General features: G+C 36.1%; 2 protein-coding genes across 3 annotated transcripts; one reads left to right on the top strand and one right to left on the bottom strand.

Moving 5' to 3' along the window:
- Positions 1 to 4,191: 4,191 nt before the first annotated feature.
- Positions 4,192 to 14,319, top strand: LOC137386806 (lipoyl synthase, mitochondrial-like). Of its 2 annotated transcripts, none has more exons than XM_068072953.1 (10): positions 4,192 to 4,255; positions 5,552 to 5,668; positions 5,989 to 6,080; positions 6,213 to 6,409; positions 7,438 to 7,626; positions 8,227 to 8,413; positions 10,261 to 10,364; positions 10,994 to 11,106; positions 12,475 to 12,586; positions 12,927 to 14,319. In XM_068072953.1, exons 1-10 carry the CDS (start codon positions 4,235 to 4,237, stop codon positions 12,998 to 13,000), a joined length of 1,206 nt encoding a protein of 401 aa, XP_067929054.1. In that variant the 5' UTR covers positions 4,192 to 4,234; the 3' UTR covers positions 13,001 to 14,319. The 2 variants fall into 2 exon arrangements, with proteins under 2 accessions (XP_067929054.1, XP_067929055.1); XM_068072954.1 differs by having other exon boundaries at positions 4,226 to 4,259.
- A 513-nt stretch (positions 14,320 to 14,832) lies between these two features.
- On the bottom strand, positions 14,833 to 19,308 carry LOC137388617 (myosin-13-like). The gene is made up of 3 exons (XM_068075093.1): positions 19,203 to 19,308; positions 16,468 to 16,642; positions 14,833 to 16,080 (listed from the first exon to the last, which is right to left on the bottom strand). Exons 1-3 carry the CDS (start codon positions 19,233 to 19,235, stop codon positions 15,050 to 15,052), a joined length of 1,239 nt encoding a protein of 412 aa, XP_067931194.1. The 5' UTR covers positions 19,236 to 19,308; the 3' UTR covers positions 14,833 to 15,049.
- Between the last annotated feature and the right edge of the window lie 4,558 nt (positions 19,309 to 23,866).

The raw sequence follows: 23,866 nt of genomic DNA, 5'->3' as shown, positions 1-23,866 counted from the left end.
AATAATCTCAAAAAATAGAAAAATGTTGATACTTTCCGATAAAATGTTTTAAAACTTTACCCGAGAGGCCCGGCTGAGGCCCTACATAAGAAAAACCAGTTGAGGGGCCTACACCGCCCCCCCTCAACACCCCCCGGTGTTCACAACTAGTCGCCTAACATTAGCTGCCCCAACTTGCAACCAGTGAATACAGGCCTGCGGTGAACTGAACCTGAGGAATCTAATTATGTGTGTTCCACTGCATTTATTTTCACATCATTATATTTTTGCACTCATCAGAGCTGCGAAATTTAGGTGCGGTGAAATTTTAATCTGTATGCTACTCACGAAACTAAATACTAGCAAAATATAAGTGTCCTAGGGTATGCAAAAATTTAATGGATCTGTACTTTGTGTGATGATAAAGCTATGTGAAGCTACGATCGATGCGAAGCTAAAACGATTCTCCACAATGTTCCTTACTCTTTCAAAACTATTACTTTCACCACTATCAGAGACAATGCTGCTGCTTTAATTATCTGTACAATCACGAAAATCTGAATTGGCTATAATGCCATCAACATAACTAATTACCTGTTTTCTGATTCGCGTGCGGTACTTAATGAACTCAAACAAAAAATGTTCGCTTTTAGGTTAGAAAGTTTAAAATTGCTTCGTTGTCTTAGGCTAATTTTTCTAGAGAAGTTTTCGGACAACACTGTCAATTTCATAAAAGTCTTAAAGACCGTGGGTTATTTTGTCAACGAATAATAAAATCAGGTTACTACGTAATTGCTGGGAAAGTCGCAAAAATGCGTCTATGGCAGTGAGCCCTAGGAAACGCATAAATGCGTTTAAGGCAGCGGGAGGGATAAATAGCTTTTGAGAATGGATGTGATATCTACGTATATGTAAAGTAAAGATTAATAAACCTTTCAAGAGAAAATAGTGTCAATTTCCATGGAAGATTCTGTGTAACTGCCCAAGCACGCAGGCACAGTTTTTATGATATGGAGAGAAAAACTAGAGAGAAATAGAGAGACCAGGCTATTAGTACTGGTCATTAGCTAGGAATATAGACCAGAAATTTTGAATCTCTCCACCATGAACTAAAGAGACCGGGTATTAGCTATGCATATAGACCAGACCTGTTGAACCTCTCCAACATGAAATAGAGAGAGAGAGACAGTGTATTAGCTATGCATATAGACCAGACCTGTTGAACCTCTCCAACATGAAATAGAGAGAGAGAGAGAGTGTGTATTAGCTATGCATATAGACCAGACCTGTTGAACCTCTTCAACATGAAATAGAGAGAGAGGGTATTAACTATAAATTATTAACTAAAACTAATGACCTGACCTGTCAAATTTTCATTATCTATAATTTTTATCTGTTATTGAATAACAAACAGACTTTAGACCAGTAAAAACTGTAGCAGTAAAATTTCTTGAAGACGTTTTCTTTAATATGGTTGTTTGGAGATCATTGGATTGTATATGCATGTCCTTAAATATATTGTACATATACATGTATAGTATAGATTTACCATGTAATGTTTTAATAGTGAATCATTTGTGCTATGACTCATGGAAGAAATAGAAAAAAACTAGCAGCTCATTGAAAATGACAATTAGTATGAAAAAATGGGAATAAAAACGTTTCCAGAGAGTTAAGTGTTGAACATTAGATAAGACAAATATACCAGAGAGTTAAGTGTTGAACATTAGATAAGACAAATATACCAGAGAGTTAAGTGTTGAACATTAGATAAGACAAATATACCAGAGAGTTAAGTGTTGAACATTAGATAAGACAAATATACCAGAGAGTTAAGTGTTGAACATCAGATAAGACAAATATACCAGAGAGTTAAGTGTTGAACATAAGATAAGACAAATATACCGGTAATTATAGTTTGTACAAATTATGACTTTAGAGATGAACATGTGTAGAGGTTAATATTAAAGCCAACTACAAATACACCTTCATACATATATGACCTTGACCTTAGTATTCTGAGCACTGTCTTAAAAGTTGACTTGCAACAAAATTCACATTACAGTTATTTGGTATCAAAAGATTCACCATGTGTATACACAACTTTGCTGTGTTGTAGGTGCAAAATATGTGGAAATGTGATTACAAGCTTTTAAAAGCTCAAAATCAAACGGTTAATAGCCGTCATCACTAAAACGCCGTAGTTTGGAATAAATTTATTTCTCTTACGTACTCAAACAATTTGGTTATCGTTTTGACACATGATGTTCTCACGTGAATTAAAAGGCCAATAAAAGGCTCAATAACAAACGTCTCATAGCACTAGTTTATGACAAACACATTGGGTTCTATAGAACCCAATATACTGAAAAGCACGTATCAAATATAGATGCTCGCTACTTTACAGTTTTGTTTCAGCTTGGTCTAATCGTCTAGCCATAATTTGATCATGTGACCCATTGTTCCTACCAAACAGCGCGAATATTTTCTACAACATTTTTTGACTATCACAGGCTCTTCATGTTTATCAGATGATGATATGCACTCCTTCGACCTAAGGTTAAAAGATTAAACAAATTTTTACTGTGGGTTGTGAGATATCAGTGCTCAAAATGACAGCATTACAATGATGATAAAATAAACGCGTAAGAACAATAGACACGGTTTTATTGAACGTGAAAAGTATATTTGTGAAAATATTTCGACGAATGAATTTACTGCGTTTTCGTGATGGCTGCTATTAACTGTTTGTTTTTGAGTTTTTCAAAGCTTGTAATCACATTTCCACATATTTTGCATCTACAACACAACAGAGTAAGACATGGTGAACCTTTTAATACCAAATAACTGTAATGTGAATTTTGTTGCAAGTCAACCTTTAATACATGCCAACTCCTTTCTAATGATGTGTAAGAGTGTATTGTGGGAAATGTGTTTCATAGATGACTTGATAGTCATATGTATCAATGAGCTTCCTGTCAGCTGGTGCAGGTGGATATAGTATTATTGACTCGTAATGCAAGAACGGTAAAACTCAAGGTAAAAACCTTTCAATATCTCCTCCATAGAGGAACAGTAGCTAGGAGCAAAAGACCAGCATGGGGCTGGTTATATGAATAATAAAGAGCGTACATAGCCAAACATCGGGAGCTTTTGGTCTGGTCATTGTTGTTTTTTAAGCCCACTGCGTCACCATTGGTCAATCTCAACGACTGTTAATAGCTTTCCTGCTTTACCTACTCCTGTATAGACTTGAATGTGGACGTTGCCAAACTTAGTGAAAAAAATGAGTATGTAGGAGTAAATTCAGCAAGCAGACATAATTGTACTATCACTGATGATCAAAAGGAGTTGACGGGAGAAAGGTGTCATGATAATAACTTGTAGCTAAAAATAATGTCAAATGTATTAGTTACTGTACTTAGTACTATCTAAAGCTACTGTACTGAGTACTATCTAAAGCTACTGTACTGAGTACTATCTAAAGCTACTGTACTAAGTACTATCTAAAGCTACTGTCCTTAGTACTATCTAAAGCTACTGTACTTAGTACTATCTCAAGCTACTGTACTAAGTACTATCTAAAGCTACTGTCCTTAGTACTATCTAAAGCTACTGTACTTAGTACTATCTCAAGCTACTGTACTGGATACTATCTAAAGCTACTGTACTTAGTACTATCTCAAGCTACTGTACTGGATACTATCTAAAGCTACTGTACTGAGTACTATCTAAAGCTACTGTACTTAGTACTATCTGATTCTATTGTATTTAGTACTATGCGTAATATTTTAATCAATTTGTGACCTACAGCAAAATGGAGCTATTTTTGTTTGTTAATATTGTCCAATATTGTAGTCTCCTTTGACCAATGATATACAGCTCCCCATATATATATATATATATATATATATATATATATATATATATATATATATATATATATATGGGGGGCTGTATATCATTGCTTTGACATATTACACGGTACAATATATAGAACATAGCGGTCGCAGTCTTTTTTCTGGAACCTGGCATACACGTTTCCAGTTTTGGTTACCCGACTCTCTCATACAAGGCACCGGGTTATGTAACTTCTACAGTATTGTACGCATTGACATCATCTTTATATCATTGAGGAAAACTCAATGCATCAGCTCAACTACCCATAACGTCGTTGTACTACGCTTAGGCTTCGGGCTACAACACCCGTATCCAATTAATTCATACCTACTTGCAAACTTAATGTCAAGCTGCGATGACAATTATTTTTAGTGTAGTAGGTATTTTGTGCAACCTATTTTGTTATCAACCTTGAATGACTTCTATAAGCATCAATCCGCTTTCAATTTTTGTTGCTCACTTTTAGCATGTCGCGTTAAATGCTCTAACTATCGTCAACCTGTGATGTTTTTTGTAGGGTATATTGCACTAGTATTGTTACATGTAAGCCTATAATATTTATTGCCTACATTGTTAGAATCAAGAAATTAAATTATATACGTTACTGTAGCTGCACTAAAACTTATTCTGGCAATAATTTGAATTGTTGAGGCCGTTATGGTCTTCAAGTTACTGTGAAAACATACGTGTCTCTGTATTCAGTATTCTGCTGTTTTTTTGTTTGTTCACTGGCGTGCGTAAAGTTTACTACTTGGCTTAATATTAAGTTTAATGTTTTTGTTAAATATGCTGAGCATTTTTTCATTTTATAGATGATTGTATAAATTCACTAAATAAATAAAAAAATTGCCTGTTAGCACGACCTAATGCTGACTTGCAAAGAAGCAAAAACTAATCACTTCTTGTTTGAAGTATTTTTGGGCTTTGTACACTCAATCTGAGTTGGAGAGATTGTGCAAACAATTACTGAAACCACTGGTTGACTACAACATCGAATGTGCAAATGAATCATTGTTGCCTAAAATCAATCAAATTAAAGATCTGACATGAGTCATAGTTGGCAGCTGAATATGGGCAACCATTTGGTTAATGAGCTAACCAAAAACTTCGTTTAAAATGTTATAAGACCAATTTAATTTGTGTTCTCAAATCACCATCATTTGTCAAATTGAAGTACAGAGATTTTTGTGGCAAATTGTTTTGTGATAAAAGGGATATGAAAATGTTTTACCCATAAAATCTTTTACAAGCTTTAATCTGGACAATAGGCCTAAGTATTATATGTCTTCACTTTTTATAAATAGCACTAGCTGTGGCTTTGCATAAGGCGCTGAGAATTTAAAAATGAGATGATAAGTTCTATTTGCTCATCTTCCATCTTAATAAATGTATATCACATAAGTTTTGCGCTGCTTTAAAGTTGTCTTTCACTATGATGTCGACTCAAATTTGCCGTGCAATACGTATATACTAGTACAATCTTTTTTTACAGATGTCTCAATTCGCTCCTTACTTAGAGGCTGAGATAAAATTAGCAAAATATCTCTTTTTCATAGTGGCACATAGTTTTCCATTATTTTCTGGGTAAATAGTTTTTCAATTTTTTTAGTCGGTTGTGTGTGCTCTGTTTTTCCCATTGCATTTTGCTCATATCAACCACATATTACTGTAGGTCAACATCAGAATCTTCATGTCCCAGTACAGGAGTTACCAAACAGCAGCTCATATCTATTGCCGATGTGCCAAAACAAAACTCCCTTTCACATCCGTGTCTCCATTATTTGTGGCGGTGAGTTAATTTTATTAACTTTATTTGTCCTTGAATATTTTTTAATGTATTAAATAATTGAAGTTATGTATTTTTTCCTAAAAATAAGTGATATACATTTCAAGAAACTATATTAAACTTAGAAATTTAACGCAACTATGTACTATTTTGTGAGGCTATTTATATACTTTGTTTCGTTACAGTGCTTTGTGTCACAGCAAGTATTACATGTGTCACAGCAAGTGTCCCATATGTCACAACAAGTTTCACATTTGTCACAGCAAGTGCTGTTTCTTGATAATTTATCTCTGAAAAGAAAGATATTAGCGTGTTGTTTGTAGAGTCAGCGCTCATATACTCAGCAGAGTGATCATCGGTCAAAGGCATTAGAAGATGGGCCATCACTTGAAGACTTTATAGAATCAACCGAGAGGTTAGTGCATTACAACGAGTTACATAATAATATACAGTAATATATATAGTATATACAAGTATATGGTAGAGAGGGTATACACTCTTGATCTATAATATCTAAGCTTAAGGGCACCATATGTCATCATTGTAGTCTGCCAAAGCACCCCCTCGGCTATACTGGCCAGTTGAAGGCGGTTAAAGGGGAGAGGATGCGCGTGCCTCCATGGCTGAAGATGAAGATTCCAACAGGAAAGGAATATAATAAGATAAAACAGTCTGTGAGAAGTTCAGGGTTGGCAACAGTCTGTGAGGAAGCAAAGTGCCCAAACATTGGCGAGTGCTGGGGAGGTTAGCTACTCTATCATTTCAACGTATCCCGAACATTGGCGAGTGATGGGGAGATTAGCTACTCTATAATTTCAACGTATCCCAAACATTGGCGAGTGCTGGGGAGGTTAGCTACTCTATCATATCAACGTATCCCAAGCATTGGCGAGTGCTGGGGAGGTTAGCTACTCTATCATTTCAACGTATCCCAAGCATTGGCGAGTGCTGGGGAGGTTAGCTACTCTATCATATCAACGTATCCCGAGCATTGGCGAGTGCTGGGGAGGTTAGCTACTCTATCATTTCAACGTATCCCGAGCATTGGCGAGTGCTGGGGAGGTTAGCTACTCTATCATTTCAACGTATAAGTATTTGGGTCGATAACAACCTTTGAGCCCCCAAGAACATTTACAGTTTACGTCGTTACTCGGCGCCTCATTTGTCGCTTCCTTTGCGCATTTAGGATATTCTCATAGACTCATCGTTTGACAAGTAAATAGCTGGCAGAGGTCCACATTAGTAAAAGAAAACCGGCAACTATTAACATAAAATAATGTTTGATTAAAAACTAAATGGTAGGAAAAAACATAGCTGTGCAGTTTTGTAACTGTTTGGGTCAAAGTTAGTTTACAGTTAGTTTATTATGGTCGCATGGTCTCACCCAAGAAATTTTCTACTGCAAAAATGGTTGACAATTTGGGCAGTTATTTTTAGATAATGCAATGGGAATATGGGATTAACCAAACATTATAATGAATGGTTTTATTTTGGTAAGAGAAGCTAGCCCACATTTATTAAGTACAGCTGAATGTAGGTATACGAAAAGTTTGGTACTGAACAGTTTGCAGTTTTCGACTTTTCATAGTCATCGCTGAATACCAATAACGGCAACAAATGAGAATCAGCTGTAATCAGGCATCATAATAAAAGTATATCATAACATTCGTGGTCGTTAGAATGTTCACTCTTGTTTGAATTGGGCTTTGACAAAGTTGCGCCTGTCCTTTTGTGCATGTGTAAATATGTACGCTAGCGTCTTGTGTATGCAGGTGATGGGGAGGTGGCAACAGCTACAATTATGGTTATGGGAGACACTTGCACTCGGGGCTGCCGATTCTGTTCTGTGAAGACCAGTCGTGCTCCTCCACCCCTTGACCCAGATGAGCCTAAAAATACAGCTGAGGCTATAGCGAAATGGGGAGTCGGATATGTGGTGCTGACCTCTGTAGATAGAGATGGTGAGTGATTGATATGAATTGAATGGATAATCATATATCATCCATCTTTAGATTTACAACTAGCTAACTGTTACAATATACACTAATGTTTTATAAATATTATTTAATCAATAAATGTATTTAGCATATATGTGTAGACCTATTATACACATATACTGTATGTATATGTGGCATAGATGTATGCTCGGTGAGATAGTCTGTATACATAAGATCTTCTATTGACGTATAATTCCTTAAAATGCTAGCAATAGTGAAGCATATTTCATTTCTCACAATTTTTTTACATGCCATTTGCTCTCCGGCGTCCACACAATTAGCTCCATTCAATTTTCTTCTAACTGGCTAGATTTTACTGTTATATGCGGTGTTTCTGATTTGGGTCCAATGAATGGAAGTAATGCTGCCCACGGGACTTTAGTGTTAGAGAAAAAAAGCACGAATGTGTTTATATATAGATGGTAGTATATACAACTTCACACTGTTGATCACTCACCATTTATAGCTAGTCTACTATAAAGGTCATTTTGAACACGAGTAAGAGTATGACTTGACAGCGGGTCATTATTTGGTGCAATGTGAAAACGAATTTTAATAATGTAGATCTTGAAGATGGAGGCGCAGCCCATTTTGCTGCTACTGTTCGGGAAGTAAAAAAAAGAAACGAGGCTATATTGATAGAATGCCTCACACCAGATTTCGCAGGCAATATGGCAAGTGTAGAAAGAATCATAAACTCAGGGTTGGATGTTTATGCTCACAATGTGGAGACAGTCGAGAATCTTCAGAGGTGAGCTCTGGTCATTCTCAATAGACTGTAGCTAATTTGTTCAGGTGAGCTGTGAGAGTATATTTACTAGTCAGATGAATTGTGATAGTGTATTTACTTGTCAGGTGAACTGTGTGAGTGTATTTACTTGTCAGGTGACCTGTATGAGTGTATTTACTTGTCGGGTGAACTGTGAGAGTGTATTTACTAGTCAGGTGAACCGTGTGAGTTTATTTATTTGTCAGGTGAACTGTGAGAGTGTATTTACTTGTCAGGTGAACTGTGACAGTGTATTTATTTGTCAGGTGAATTGTGAGAGTGTATTTATTTGTCAGGTGAACTGTGTGAGTGCATTTACTAGTCAGGTGAACTGTGTGAGTGTATTTACTAGTCAGGTGAACTGTGAGACTGTATTTACTAGTCATGTGAACTGTGAGAGTGTATTTACTAGTCAGGTGAACTGTGAGAATGTATTTACTAGTCAGGTGAACTGTGTGAGTGTATTTACTAGTCAGGTGAACTGTGAGAATGTATTTACTTGTCAGATGAACTATGAGAGTGTATTTACTAGTCAGGTGAACTGTGTGAGTGTATTTACTTGTCAGATGAACTATGAGAGTGTATTTACTAGTCAGGTGAACTGTGAGAGTGTATTTACTAGTCAGGTGAACTGTGTGAGTGTATTTACTAGTCAGATGAACTGTGTGAGTGTATTTACTTGTCAGGTGAACTGTGTGAGTCTATTTATTTGTCAGGTGAACTGTGTGGGTGCATTTACTTGTCAGGTGAACTGTGTGAGTGTATTTACTTGTCAGGTGTTCTGTGTGAGTGTATTTATTTGTCAGGTGAACTGTGAGAGTGTATTTACTAATCAGGTGAACTGTGAGGGTGTATTTATTTGTCAGGTGAACTGTGTCAGTGTATTTATTTGTCAGGTGAGCTGTGTGAGTCTATTTACTAGTCAGGTGAACTGTGAGAGTGTATTTACTTGTTAGGTGAACTGTGTGAGTGTATTTACTAGTCAGGTGAACTGCGAGAGTGTATTTATTTGTCAGGTGAACTGTGTGAGTGTATTTACTTGTCAGGTGAACTGTGTGAGTCTATTTATTTGTCAGGTGAACTGTGAGAGTGTATTTACTTGTCAGGTGAACTGTGTGAGTGTATTTACTAGTCAGGTGATCTGTGTGAGTGTATTTATTTGTCAGGTGAACTGTGAGAGCGTATTTACTAATCAGGTGAACTGTGAGAGTGTATTTATTTGTCAGGTGAACTGTGTCAGTGTATTTATTTGTCAGGTGAACTGTGTGAGTGTATTTACTAGTCAGGTGAACTGTGTGAGTGTATTTACTTGTCAGGTGAACTTTGAGAGTGTATTTACTTGTCAGGTGAACTGCGAGAGTGTATTTATTTGTCAGCTGAACTGTGAGAGTGTATTTACTTGGCAGGTGAACTGTGAGAGTGTATTTACTAATTATTACATCAACAAGGCAAGTGTTTCAATTACATTAAGCTGGCGTACTTAGAGCAGTCACACCGGTTTCCAGTTTGGATTTGAAATTCATGTCACAAATAATTTTTCGTACGGTTGTGATGAATTAATTATGATACGGATGTAGCTCACTACACTGCAGATATAACGATTAAGACCATAGTATGTCTCTTAGATATACAGTCTCGTAATTTTTCTTATATATAGTCACGAAGAGGACTTTTTATCAATGATGCTATATGACATGCATACAGTAGTATGTTTGGTGTGTTGGATTTCCGCGGTGTTGATAATACACTATTATATACCCCTTTGTTGCTTTGTTTTCTAAGGACAGGTAAAATTGAGTGACAGTGATATATGGTTGGTGTTTGTGTAGGTTTGTAAGAGATCCAAGAGCCAACTACAAGCAAAGTCTCTCCGTTCTCTCACACATAAAGAAGTATAATCCATCTCTTATCACCAAGACATCTATCATGTTAGGTGAGTCAAAGGGTCCCATTTTTGCAACACCCTTAATTTATTAGAGACCATTAGGCATCAGTAACAGGAGATCCATCAGATTGATTTGCTTTTATTTTATCTATGTTTGCTCTACGTAGAACCAGTAGGTTGCATAGTTTAATTACTGTTTGACTAATTACTGTTTAACTAATTACTGTTTAACTTATTGAGTCTAGACTGTTGTATCAGTTGCTTAGATATGTTATATCTCATAAATTCATGCTTTGGTGTATATTCGATTGGTGTTACAGGAAATATTTTCTCTTCTTTTGTATCTTCTTCGTAAATTTATATTTTTCTGGTGGAAACTTCAATAGTAAGCACAAAGTTTTATGCTGCTGTAAAACCTTCTCAATCTCTTTCTGTTAACATACATTACCAATTGGCATGGTGAGCCTCAGATGTTATCGTAACTACTAATACGTTGGTGGGTCGTACTAAAAAACAAAGCAAAATCATTTACAGAGTATACCATACTGTCAGTATTGCTCTGAAAAAGTTGGCCAGTCACTATGCGAAATTTTTGCGACGTTAAGTAGGCAATTTTGTAATGCATTGTTTTGTATTGGTTGCTTAGAGACAGTATCATAGTGTTTGTGTGACTGCAGGCCTAGGTGAAACAGATGAAGAGGTTAGACAGACCATGAAGGACTTGCGGGAGAACAAGGTGGACTGCCTCACGCTTGGACAATATATGCAGCCCACTAAAAGGCACCTCAAGGTTCACATTCATCTATTCAGTGGTTTATTTTATAATCACCTTGAAAGGGGTATAATCCTCTTGAAAGGGGTATAATCCTCTTGAAAGGGGTATAATCCTCTTGAAAGGGGTATAATCCTCTTGAAAGGGGTATAATCCCCTTGAAAGAATTATAATCCCCTTGAAAGAGGTATAATCCTCTTGAAAGAGGTATAATCCCCTTGAAAGGGTTATAATTCCCTTGAAAGAGTTATAATCCCCTTGAAAGGGGTATAATCCCCTTGAAAGTGGTATAATCCTCTTGAAAGGGGTATAATCCTCTTGAAAGGGGTATAATCCTCTTGATAGGGGTATAATCCCCTTGAAAGTGGTATAATCCTCTTGAAAGGGGTATAATCCTCTTGAAAGGGGTATAATCCCCTTGAAAGTGGTATAATCCTCTTGAAAGGGGTATAATCCTCTTGAAAGGGGTGTAATCCCCTTGAAAGGGTTATAATCCCCTTGAAAGAGGTACAATCCCATTGAAAGAGGTATAATCCCCTTGAAAGGGTTATAATTCCCTTGAAAGAGTTATAATCCCCTTGAAAGGGGTATAATCCCCTTGAAAGTGGTATAATCCTCTTGAAAGGGGTATAATCCTCTTGAAAGGGGTATAATCCTCTTGAAAGGGGTATAATCCCCTTGAAAGTGGTATAATCCTCTTGAAAGGGGTATAATCCTCTTGAAAGGGGTATAATCCTCTTGAAAGGGGTATAATCCCCTTGAAAGGGTTATAATCCCCTTGAAAGAGTTATAATCCCTTGAAAGAGTTATAATCCCTTGAAAGACGTATAATCCCCTTGAAAGAGGTATAATTCGTGTATAGTTCTATGAATACATGTTGGATACATATGAAAACCTCAACGGAAGAACAATAAGTGTCACACTTTCTCAAAATACCAGGTTTAATTTTCATTAGATTTTTCTGGCCAAAAAGTTTAATCTCTGTGACAAACTTTCAGCAAAGATGATCCAGGTCAAGGGATATCCCTATTTGAAATAAACTAGCTCTTTGCAAAACTGATCAATGTCCAAGTTTTTAAACTTTAAAATGGCTATATCTCATGTTTGAGCAAATGTGGCATTGATCGTTTTTCCGTTGAGGTCTTCATATGAATTGAACTTCTTTTAGTTTCCAACTTTCTAACTTTAAAACGAAAACCACTGTTTTAGTTTTAGAGTTGAAGATGTGTTCTCCCGTCTCTTTTTCTCTCGCCTCTTTACTCTCACTTCTTTCGCATGTTTTTTCCTCATCTCTCCTTTCTCGCCTCTCGTCTCTTTTCTCACCTCTCTCATTATTTATAGGTCCTAAGCTGATACAAAGTTGTAATATTACTATCACTAAACTAGGTAAGAGAGTATGTTACTCCAGAAAAATTTGATTACTGGCGATCTGTTGGAGATGCGATGGGATTTCTGTACACGGCCAGTGGACCTCTTGTAAGATCTTCATACAAAGCTGGTAATTATTCTCTTGATAAATTAATTTTGTTACTTTAGCAGACAACCATTTTATTGCTGGCTAAAATGTTACTTGAAGTTCAGTAGGGAGAGAGTCAGTGATTTATTTCCTAATTCAGATACACAAGTTTAGACAATTGTAATCCTGTATGTTCTACTGTGTCGTGATTGAGCAACTTCGAAATGTTGCGGATTCTTTGTGACACAAAAGAGTGCACTTTGTTATGGGCTGTCACTCGTCAGTGTTTTTTATTCTCCCTTGTATCTCTTATTTGTTGATTATTATTTTACTTTTGATGTTAACATTTTGACTTAATTTTGTGCTTACTTTGGTATTGTAGGAGAGTTTTATATGAAAAACCTTGTAAACTCGCAGAAGAAGGCAGATGCAAGTAATCAAACGCACCCTGGATAGAACTGAGTACTAACTATTATAATGACTGCATTTTATTTGTGTATATTTATATAAGAGCTCCATATGACCATGATATAGTGAATATTATCTTATTGTGAATCTCATTATAAAAGCTATTTTATTCACATATATATTATTTTGATTATATTGGTGTCTTGTCTCTTGAGTAGAACACAGTCTAGTTGTTGAGTATATTGGTGTCTTGTCTAATGAGTAGAACACAGTCTATTTGTTGATTATATTGGTGTATTGTCTAATGAGTAGAACACAGTCTATTTGTTGATTATATTGGTGTCTTGTCTAATGAGTAGAACACAGTCTATTTGTTGATTATATTGGTGTCTTGTCTAATGAGTAGAACACAGTCTAGTTGTTGAGTATATTGGTGTCTTGTCTACTGAGTAGAACACAGTCTATTTGGTGATTATATCAGTGTCTTGTCTACTGAGTAGAACACAGTCTATTTGTTGATTATATTGGTGTCTTGTCTCTTGAGTAGAACACAGTCTATTTGGTGATTATATTGATGTCTTGTCTCTTGAGTAGAACACAGTCTATTTGGTGCTTATATTGGTGTCTTGTCTAATGAGTAGAACACAGTCTATTTGTTGATTATATTGGTGTATTGTCTAATGAGTAGAACACAGTCTATTTGTTGATTATATTGGTGTCTTGTCTAATGAGTAGAACACAGTCTATTTGTTGATTATATTGGTGTCTTGTCTAATGAGTAGAACACAGTCTAGTTGTTGAGTATATTGGTGTCTTGTCTACTGAGTAGAACACAGTCTATTTGGTGATTATATCAGTGTCTTGTCTACTGAGTAGAACACAGTCTATTTGTTGATTATATTGGTGTCTTGTCTCTTGAGTAGAACACAGTCTATTTGGTGATTATATTGATGTCTTGTCTCTTGAGTAGAACACAGTCTATTTGGTGCTTATATTGGTGTCTTGTCTAATGAGTAGAACACAGTCTATTTGTTGATTATATTGGTGTCTTGTCTACTGAGTAGAACACAGTCTATTTGTTGATTATATTGGTGTCTTGTATAATGTGTAGAACACAGTCTATTTGTTGATTATATTGGTGTCTTGTCTACTGAGTAGAACACAGTCTATTTGTTGATTATATTGGTGTCTTGTCTAATGTGTAGAACACAGTCTATTTGTTGATTATATTGGTGTCTTGTCTAATGTGTATGTTTGTCTCATTGTCACAACGTTGTTACATTTCAGGTCACCATTAATCACAGAAATTTATTCATATTGCTTCCTTCAAGAATACTGCAATAAAATATGAGCTTTGGTTTATTATGCCACAACCAAATGTGCAATATTTTTATCATGCTGTCAAATATTGGTTAGAATAGGCTTCAAGTATTTATGTTGGTATGTTCGCAGCTGATCAACATAGATAAATATCACTGGTGTTGTTTAAACAGTTAGCTAGACCAATGATCTAGAATGCATATTATATTCTTTGCATGCCATACTGCACTGTCAAGTTGGAAGTGTTCAGAAATATGAAGACAAACAGTCCCACAATAATAACATAAAAAACATTTCTTTACAGAGCAGCTAATTATTGTAACTCACCTGAGTAAAAATAAAAGGAGTTAAAATACTGCCAGTTTTGAGTATTAAATTTCAAATATTGTACATATAATATCGCTCAGCACCTTCTCCTGCTTGCAACCAAGGTATGAATAAGCATGTGCAAGATTATTTATATATTATAATATATATAATAATATAGGTATAATATATTATTATATATATTATATAGACTTTAAATAGAAAAGTTTCTATTTAAAATCTTTTGAGTTTTTCCTTTGCTATTCATTATCTGCGAGGAAACTGACATCTTACCAGCTGATGTCAGCTAAATGAACAGATCATATATACTGGGCCTACTCAAGATGGATGTGTCATGAGTATCCATTTAACAGATTAAGATACACTCATGGCAGTTCAAGGTCAGATTAGGGTGAAAACCTCAGTGCTCATGCTGATTCCATTCATCGATGTCGTATCACAATTATGTTATCATGGTGGGATCACAGGCTTCAATGCCATTTCAAGTTGATATTTTTCTACTTTTTTATCTTCTAGTGATGTCTCGAGTTGCTCACAATTCTCCTGCACACTGTTTGTTATGCGAATTACCGATGGCTTTAGCTCGAGTTCCACACATAAGTCTTCCCTTACGATGCTGAGCTCAAACTGCACAATCTTCGTTTGTCTGGTAAGGTCATCGTGAAATTTTCTTTTTTTATGCAAATCGGAAAGTAAGTTAGCGACAAATTGTTTGTTAGCGGGACTCGTTTCTAAAAGCTCCTCGATGTCTTCGATTTGGTGAGTATTCTGACTAATCTTTTTTTTCAGGGTGCTAAGCCTCAGCTCCAGTGATTGACATTTGTTGCTTATTAGGGTAGCTCTGTCTTCATGCGCTAGTAAATCTTGCAAGTCATCTGATTCGCTGGAAAGTTTATTGGCTGTTGTTTTGATTTCATGGTTGAGGCTGTCCAATTGATTACCTAGCATGGTCTTTACTCTTTCAAGCTTAGAGATCATTGTTCTACCATTGACATCTTGCGAAGTGATGATTTCCAGCCAGCGCTCTGCTAAGCTGCCCGCCGTTGTTAATTTGTGCTGTACATCAGGCATTAGACGAATAAAGGAGTGATTGGGTAAATTTTTACCTTCTAGAACCTTCTGACTAGCCAAGGAGAAAAGTGCAGGGTCAATCTCACCTTCATCTTCTAAAAGGTGATCAACTCGGCTTTTCACATATCGGAGCCTTATGAATACATTTTCCATGTCGACATCGTTGTAGAGCTCTGTGATTTCGGGAATTTTCTTCTGGTACAAAAGAATAGACCACGAAGGCTTGGTCCAAGCTGGTGTTGATCTTTGTGTGATTGCGTTTTCTCCATTAAACAGCTGAGTCAAAGGGGTGTAAATCTTTTCAGTAAATTGTTTATTCAGGTCTCGAAGGTACCCCATGTTATCAAGAAACCATCGTGCGTACATGACTTCCTTTTCCATGATGGCTCCATCAGCATTCTCTTTGTCGCCTGCAAATAGATCAGAAATAACAGAATGTTAGGGCTATAACAGTTGAAAGTAGGTGAAGATAGTAATACTTTTAAATATATATTACAATATATTATATTGATCAATATTAAAATATAACATGCAAGCTCATAAGGATTTACCAACAAAGCAACAAGTGGTAAGTTGCAAGAGGTAAGTTAAAAGTGGATTAACGTGCTAAGCACAAAATTCAAACATAAAATTTTAAGTTGCCAATAAAAAACTTCAGTGTCAAGTATTTTATAAAGTAAACGTCTCTTGTTACATTTGCTATATCAATTAATATGCTGCCAACAGTTGGTCTTTGTACGAGCAAGATATTGCGCTCGCCTTTGTCGAGATGCCAGAATCATAGACAAGATACTCACCCTCTATTCTGTCTACGAAAGCTTGGAGATTATATCTCGACTGGATGACTTTGTGAGTTTTTTGAGAAATTGCTTGAAGAGTATCCACAAGCTCATGAACAGCGAATGATTCACTACATATTTGTACTTTCTCTTGAAACTGTTGGAGTTGCTCTCTCACTCCTCTTACGACTGACTAGAAATAAAAATAGTTGATATCACAACATTCTATAGCCACTCAACAAGTTTTATTATGCTGATAGATACTGTTGCTAAAATGCCTTGTTTTCTACTGGTTGTTCTAGCCTTTAATACAATGTTTACTATAATAAAAACCGAGCCCATCTCTTCGAAGCTACAAGTAAGGTTTGGAAAAAAGACTGTCTCATACCAATGATATACAGCCCCCATTTGGGCTGTATATCATTGCTCATACGTGATTTGAACCCACAACATTCTCCTTTGTTCCTTGCCATGCTATCATCCGCACTAATCATTATCTTTCTAGGATTTTGGAATTATTGTGTACATAGTTATTCTCTGTACTTTGTTGACACTCCTGATGGCCTCTCACAACATTTGTGACTGCCAGGGTATTAGTACATATAATAGCTGTAGCACACATGTTCTCGCTCGGTACAAATAGAGACTTCAATTAGCTCAAAAGGTTTATTCTCTAAATTTCTAGTTAGAACAGCAAATAAATCGTGCTTCTGAGCACTACTTAGTTGCGGCTGATGACAACAAACCAAGTTTAACAGAACTCGGCCGTATTTGTCAAAGTAAAAATTTTCTAGTGTATCCACATTGTGTCTTTACAAATGTATCTATAATGCCTCCTTGTTTGCTATAAAATTATTTCGAATTGTATATCTGGTGATTAACCCTTAACAGATTTTATGCTCTTTTACAAGCCTTTCAAAGTCATTTTACTATGAAAAAGCTTGTCAACGCTCCAAATCCGACTTTCTATTAAAGTTTCAATTAAAATGATTTCTCCATTTACTTTAAACACTAACTTATTAATTTCTTCAATTTATTGCATTCCGTGATTGATTTGTTTTGAAAAAACAACATTTTATTTTACTAAACTTTGTTGGGATATGTTTGAACTGAGAACTGATAACTAGTTAAATGAATTTATTAACAGCCTTTGTAACAGCGATTATAGTCAGCTGTTATCGAAGAAGTGATTGGCTGGGAATGTTGGTGAAACTGTCTCAGGCATCGACCACTTTAATGCTATGCAGCAGCCATTTGGTTGGGTCTACTCAGCGACTAGCGTGATAAAATTCTGAGAATGTACAAGACGTGAATAGGCATAAAATGCCATGCAAGACAGGCTAACGTAAGGCCTATTAAGAATATTGACTACCAATAACAGGCAAGCAAAGATAGCGACTTTTTACGCACGCTCTCTTTGTCGGTATCAAACTCATTTTTCTACTCGGGATCTGCTCAAATAGGCAGCACTAAGGTATCTACCCAAATAGGCAGCACTTGGGTATTTATTCAAGCCGGCAGCACCAAAGTATCTACTCAAATAGGCAGCCATCAGATATCTACCCTTATAGGCAGCACTCAGGTATCTACACAAATAGGCAGCACTAAAGTATCTATCCAAGCCGGCAGCACCAAAGGATCTACTCAAATAGGCAGCCATCAGATATCTACCCTTATAGGCAGCACTCAGGTATCTACGCAAATAGGCAGCACTAAAGTATCTATCCAAGCAAGCAGCAGCAAAGGATCTACTCAAATAGGCAGCAATGGTGTGTGTTGCCACGCTGTTACTCTACCGTCAGCCCCTATTTTGCTACTCGCCAAAGATGTCTTGTGAGCCTCAAGTAATGCCACAAAATGTTTAACTAATCCCTGATATCACTGGTACAAGCGTATCACTGGTTAATATTAGGAGCTGTACAAGCGTATCATTGGTTAATATTAGGAGCTGTACAAGCGTATCACTGGTTAATATTAGGAGCTGTACAAGCGTATCACTGGTTAATATTAGGAACTGTACAAGCGTATCACTGGTTAATATTAGGAGCTGTACAAGCGTATCATTGGTTAATATTAGGAGCTGTACAAGCGTATCACTGGTTAATATTAGGAGCTGTACAAGCGTATCACTGGTTAATATTAGGAGCTGTACAAGCGTATCACTGGTTAATATTAGGAGCTGTACAAGCGTATGACTGGTTAATATTAGGAGCTGTAGGCACACATGCCAACAGGATTGTTTAGAGACACATGTCCTGATGTCACTTCATCTTCGCCAAAAAGTGATCCTTTGCAACATTTGTTATCAAAACTTCATCTTGGAGTTTCCAGTGTTTCCCCTTTATAAAGATCTATTAGCTGTGATTACCAGGTGACTGAGGTTTTATTTAAAGAGAACAAGGTACTGCTATCAAATTCTTATGCCGCTCTTTCAACAGGCCAGCTCAACGAAGTCAATTCATTAAAGGTTTTAGTTCTGCGCCTGTGACAGTTAACCATTGGATAAATAAGCTAATTGGTGTTGTGATACAATCAACATTGCGTAGAAAATATCAATGGAAACAAGTTTGTCTTTGCCGAATCAATCAGCATCTGTAATTCAAATTATGTGATTCCTTTAAAAAGTTCTAGATTAGCGAGTAGAGCATAGTGCTACTTCAGACTGTTTGAGAATATGCTTTAAATAGCGTATATGTCTAAGAATGTATAAAAAGGAGCGGAGAGAAGTATCGCCATAAAAAAGACTAACTAACCTGGTTACCAGTTGGCCGTGCTCTTGTCTCCATCTTACATTGATCAGTATGTTCTTCTCAAGCACGCTGGTATGACTTCAAGGGGGTCTCAAATGCTGTGCTACCTTTAAGCTAACTAAATCTATTTGAATGAGATATTAACTCAACTAAAACTTGCATTGTTGTTACTTTAGTTCGAACGTACAATGCTATCTCCCTTACTGCCAAGCATATTGACATATGCACACATCAATAGAAATACAAATATTGTTACAGCTATTGTAAAATACAATAGAACAAACCATTCACAGATGGTTTTTGTGTTAAGCGTCATAATGCTATAGAGACGGACAAACAAATTGTAACTGAACCTAAAAAGATTATAACAATTATTTGGAGGTCGACTGGAGGTTAACAGACAAAAGCAACGTCTGGAGCTCAGTCTTTAGCCAGATGCTTTGATGCTTTCCAGTACCAACCTCTTTAACCAAATTTTCAAAAAACTTACACTATTACCAACTGTAATTGCAGACCAGCAGTCATAAAATACATGTATGTAAGGAGAGCTTGACATCAAGAGTGAAACTTGTTTCCATTAATACAAAGTTAGTGGTGTAACACTAAATCAGTTGCCATTGGAAAATGAAAATTTAAACCAGTGTTCTATGCGCAGCACAAGATAGTTTCAAAAGTTTTTCGATGTATCCTAACTACGATAACATGACAGTGAAGTCGTGACATCGTTCAACGTATCTTCCTCCCCTAATTTTCCAGCAAGTTCAAAGTGGTGTCTTGTTAGACAAGCACCATTTGTTCACTCTATGACAGGTTAGAGTGGTAGTTGTCTTACTATAACCAGATGCTGTTATAGCACATGGTTTAACATTTTTAAAATCTACAACTTATGAACACGTCACTCTGACAACCATATCTCACTATTTGCATTAATTCTTCTCCACCTTTTACGATTAGCGTTTCTAAAATCTACAGGGAGTAACAACAAGTTGAATAGCACTTACACTTTACAGGAACCAATGAGACTTAGCATCTTGACAAATTGCTGAGCTTTATTGTGCAGTACCTTGGCTAGTCAACGGGCTAAAACATTTTCTTTAAAAAAGCCACTGATAACAATGGCTTTTTTTAATGCATGATCATTTGAATAGTCAGAAAGTGATAATATCTATATAAGTGAAGCAAAGGACCCTCAAGGATACACGCCAGAGCCATTTCTATAGTGATTGTTGTAGGATGTAAATAATACTTATTGACACTTATTGATACTTATTGATACTTCTTGATACTTATTGATACTTATTGATACTTATTGACACTTATTGATACTTATTGATACTTATTGATACTTATTGATACTTCTTGTTTCAGATTTACTACAAGTGTCATTATCTTTCATTAAACTAACAAGCTTAGCTTTTCGTTACAAGCTGTGAGATTATCTATTACTTGAGCTTATATAAACACTTTACCTTCCAACACTAGTCACTAGTTGCTTTGCGAGGCCACCTCTTGAGGATTATTTGAAAGTGTGCCAGTCTTTCTACTTCTCATCATAAGGAACATCACAATTAATAGTAAGTTCATGTTTTCTACTTTGACTATGTGTAATTTTGCACTTCTTTAATCTCTTTTTGTACATGTCCTAAAATGTACTTGTTATATTCCAGAATACTCTACTGTCTATATACATGTATGATTCACAACAGCTAGTCTTTAATATAATTATATATCACCTACATAAAATGGGGCAAGTCCTAATGTTTGGAGGAATCTCCTAACTATTGTAACTAAGTGTTAATACCATATGTTCAATTCAATTAATGCATTTACCTGTTTTTTACTAATCACCCTGTATATTTTTTAATGTTTGTGCACATTCTTATCATGCCTGTATGCATGATTTACTGTATACAGGGCACAATTCTATGAATAAAGCAAATAAACTAAATCAACTGAGAACATCTATTTGTTTGTCGCCATCCATATATTCCAAATAGATACTATAGAACACTTATTATTTGCGGATCCGCTGCAAAGATATTTTAATTAATAATTATATATCCTATCCATGTGGTTGAGTGCTGGTAATACCATGTAGGCCTAATAGTTATGCAATAATGAGCTTCAACAAGAGAGCTTGAAGTAGAAGCATAACTACCAGTACATTGAGATAGCTAAACGCGGACGGTATATAAAAACAGCTGGCCAGCTTAATGGAGAAGTTAATAAGCTATGAACACTGCCAAAGACGACGACTTTAATCACAAAGTTTACAGTTATATTGCTTTAATCGCTCAAGTTATATTTTCAGAAAGCCAAGTTTTCAGTTATTCATAAACTGCTGGATGGACGTTACTAATTATTGTTTTATATTCATGTTTGGCATATACATGTTTTTGCTGTGTTTCACATTCAACATTTGTATTTTATTTCTAATTTGTACAGGTGAAGAATGGTGTGGTCTTACAGAGCTTATCAGCTGTACTCATCAGTAGACTGAAACATACAGACATGCGACATGCTTGTATTACAGTATACAAATCACTAAGTTTGTTCATTCTTTGTGCAGGAAATTCATGTTAAAAACTGAGTTGAACATGATGATAAGTTTGACTAAACTAAGGCACACGCTCAGCATGTCTAAGATTGACGCATCGAAGAGTAAGTATGATCTCTACATAGCTTACTACAAGCAGAAGTTGTGTTTCTTTATTGTTACACAAACAATATAGCTCTGTGATATTGGCTGGACATGTCTGAGTCTAATGGCAAGGGAAACTCGACGATTGGAGACACGCCCAGCTACAGGGGGAAGTTCAGTTTGCATGTCATCTCTGTCATCAAAAATGACCTTTGTTGGGAGTTGACCCCTGCCCTATTGTTTACAGGTCAGACGTCCTACACCACTAGATCATAACTGCTTGGAGTGTTTGGGAGTTTGTCATCATCAAATTTCTATAAACTGAGGCCATGTTTCCCCCAACTTTTAAATGCATAAGCTGAGGCTTGTTTAATAAACAAGCTTCAGCTTATAAACAAGCCTCAGTTTATAAAAAGTGATGATAAATTATCATCACCTTTTATCTATGCACTGTTTTCAGGTTTGCTATGAATGTTCATCAAAAATCCTCTCACACCGTGAGATATAGACCAGGAATATGCTGAAGAAACCATTAATTGAATGTAAGACTTATTATTAATACGGCGGTCTGTTAGTTGCTCAGCAAATTAAGGTTATCGAGTATAACCATTGCTTTAAATTCAGTGAACAGTACTTTGTGATTATGGAGGGGGGGGGGGGGTTGCACCAAGAACTCGTAAAAGAGAACTCAGTTTGAAACAAGGTTATCAGCTAGTTTGCTCATAGCAAACGCCTGCCGTTTAAAACCAAAACCACAATCATGCATATCACTATTTTCTGTGGTGCAGATGAGGGTGTAGAGTTGCTTTTTTATCATTGGCCTTATATTGCTGGCATGAGCTATTGTGGCTGAATTTTATGTGATTGTTCATTTCTATTGATGTAAGTTCAATGCCTATGTATTGCTCATGTCTATTGATAGAAGTTCCTTTCAAATCAGCATAGTTCTGTGTAAATTTAATTCTATGAACTGTAATTTCTGTAAATAGCTGTAATTTCAGCTAAAGCGAATACCTGACAAGCAGTTTTGGTACGATGATATGGTTTATTAAACACTTCAAAATGGTATATGAAAAGGGAACCAACTCATTTATTTGACACAATAACCAGGGCATGTGCTTCAAGTTACTACCTACAACTAAAAGAAGCATTTCGATGTTATGCTTTGCAACTCCTTCATCTGACTCCATTGATAGCAATATAAGAACTGACTTGTTGACATCCTAGATACTGCAGCTTCTCCTTCCAACTATGATGCTATAGAAGAGAAGTGGTCATATCAGTCATGCTACAGGAGAGAGGTGATCATATCAGTCATGCTAAAGGACAAAAGTGTTCATAACAGTCATGCTATGGGAGGAAGGTGGTCATATCAGTTATGCTATGAGAGGGAGGTGGTCATATCAGTCATGCTATGGGAGATAGGTTGATGAGTCTAGCAAAATAAAATGACTGTATCTTTAGTACCGTACTAGCAAGCTGTCATTAAGCTGGTACTTTCTGTGTCAACTACGTTATTATTTAAAATGGTATGGCAAATATTTGTTATGCATCTTTTAGTAGTTTCCTGGACAACAGAATGCAGTATTTATCTGAGCCTGATAGCTGTAGCAGAGTAAAGTATTAGTCAAAGGCTATTCAAAGACGTATTCAAAGGCTATAATGCTCGGTAGTTTGCATTGTTTTTGTAGCACCAATTAGCTTCATTGGGTCTGATACACAAACAGGTAACTATTCTATCGTTCATTGTTTCAAATCAAGCTTTGATGAAGATTAGAGATTCCAGAAAACAACCAAGTCGAACAAAGTACTAACAGGAAGTATCTGCGACTGCACCAAACAATGTAAGTTTTTGGTTCTGACTCAGATTACCCAGGTTGTACAGGCAGCTTTCTGACAGAACTAAAAACTAAATCAAAGATTTTTTCATGATCAAAATTTTAAAGTCACAATATTTGTATGGCTGGAGCTACACTGGAGTAGTTACTTGCTTGTAATAGAAGCAAATGACTATAACTTGTTAATG

The sequence above is a fragment of the Watersipora subatra genome, chromosome 2 (assembly GCF_963576615.1).
Source record: "Watersipora subatra chromosome 2, tzWatSuba1.1, whole genome shotgun sequence".
NCBI lineage: Eukaryota > Metazoa > Bryozoa > Gymnolaemata > Cheilostomatida > Watersiporidae > Watersipora > Watersipora subatra.
The sequence above is the reverse complement of the archived record's forward strand: the minus strand, read 5'-3'. Positions and strand labels throughout refer to the sequence as shown.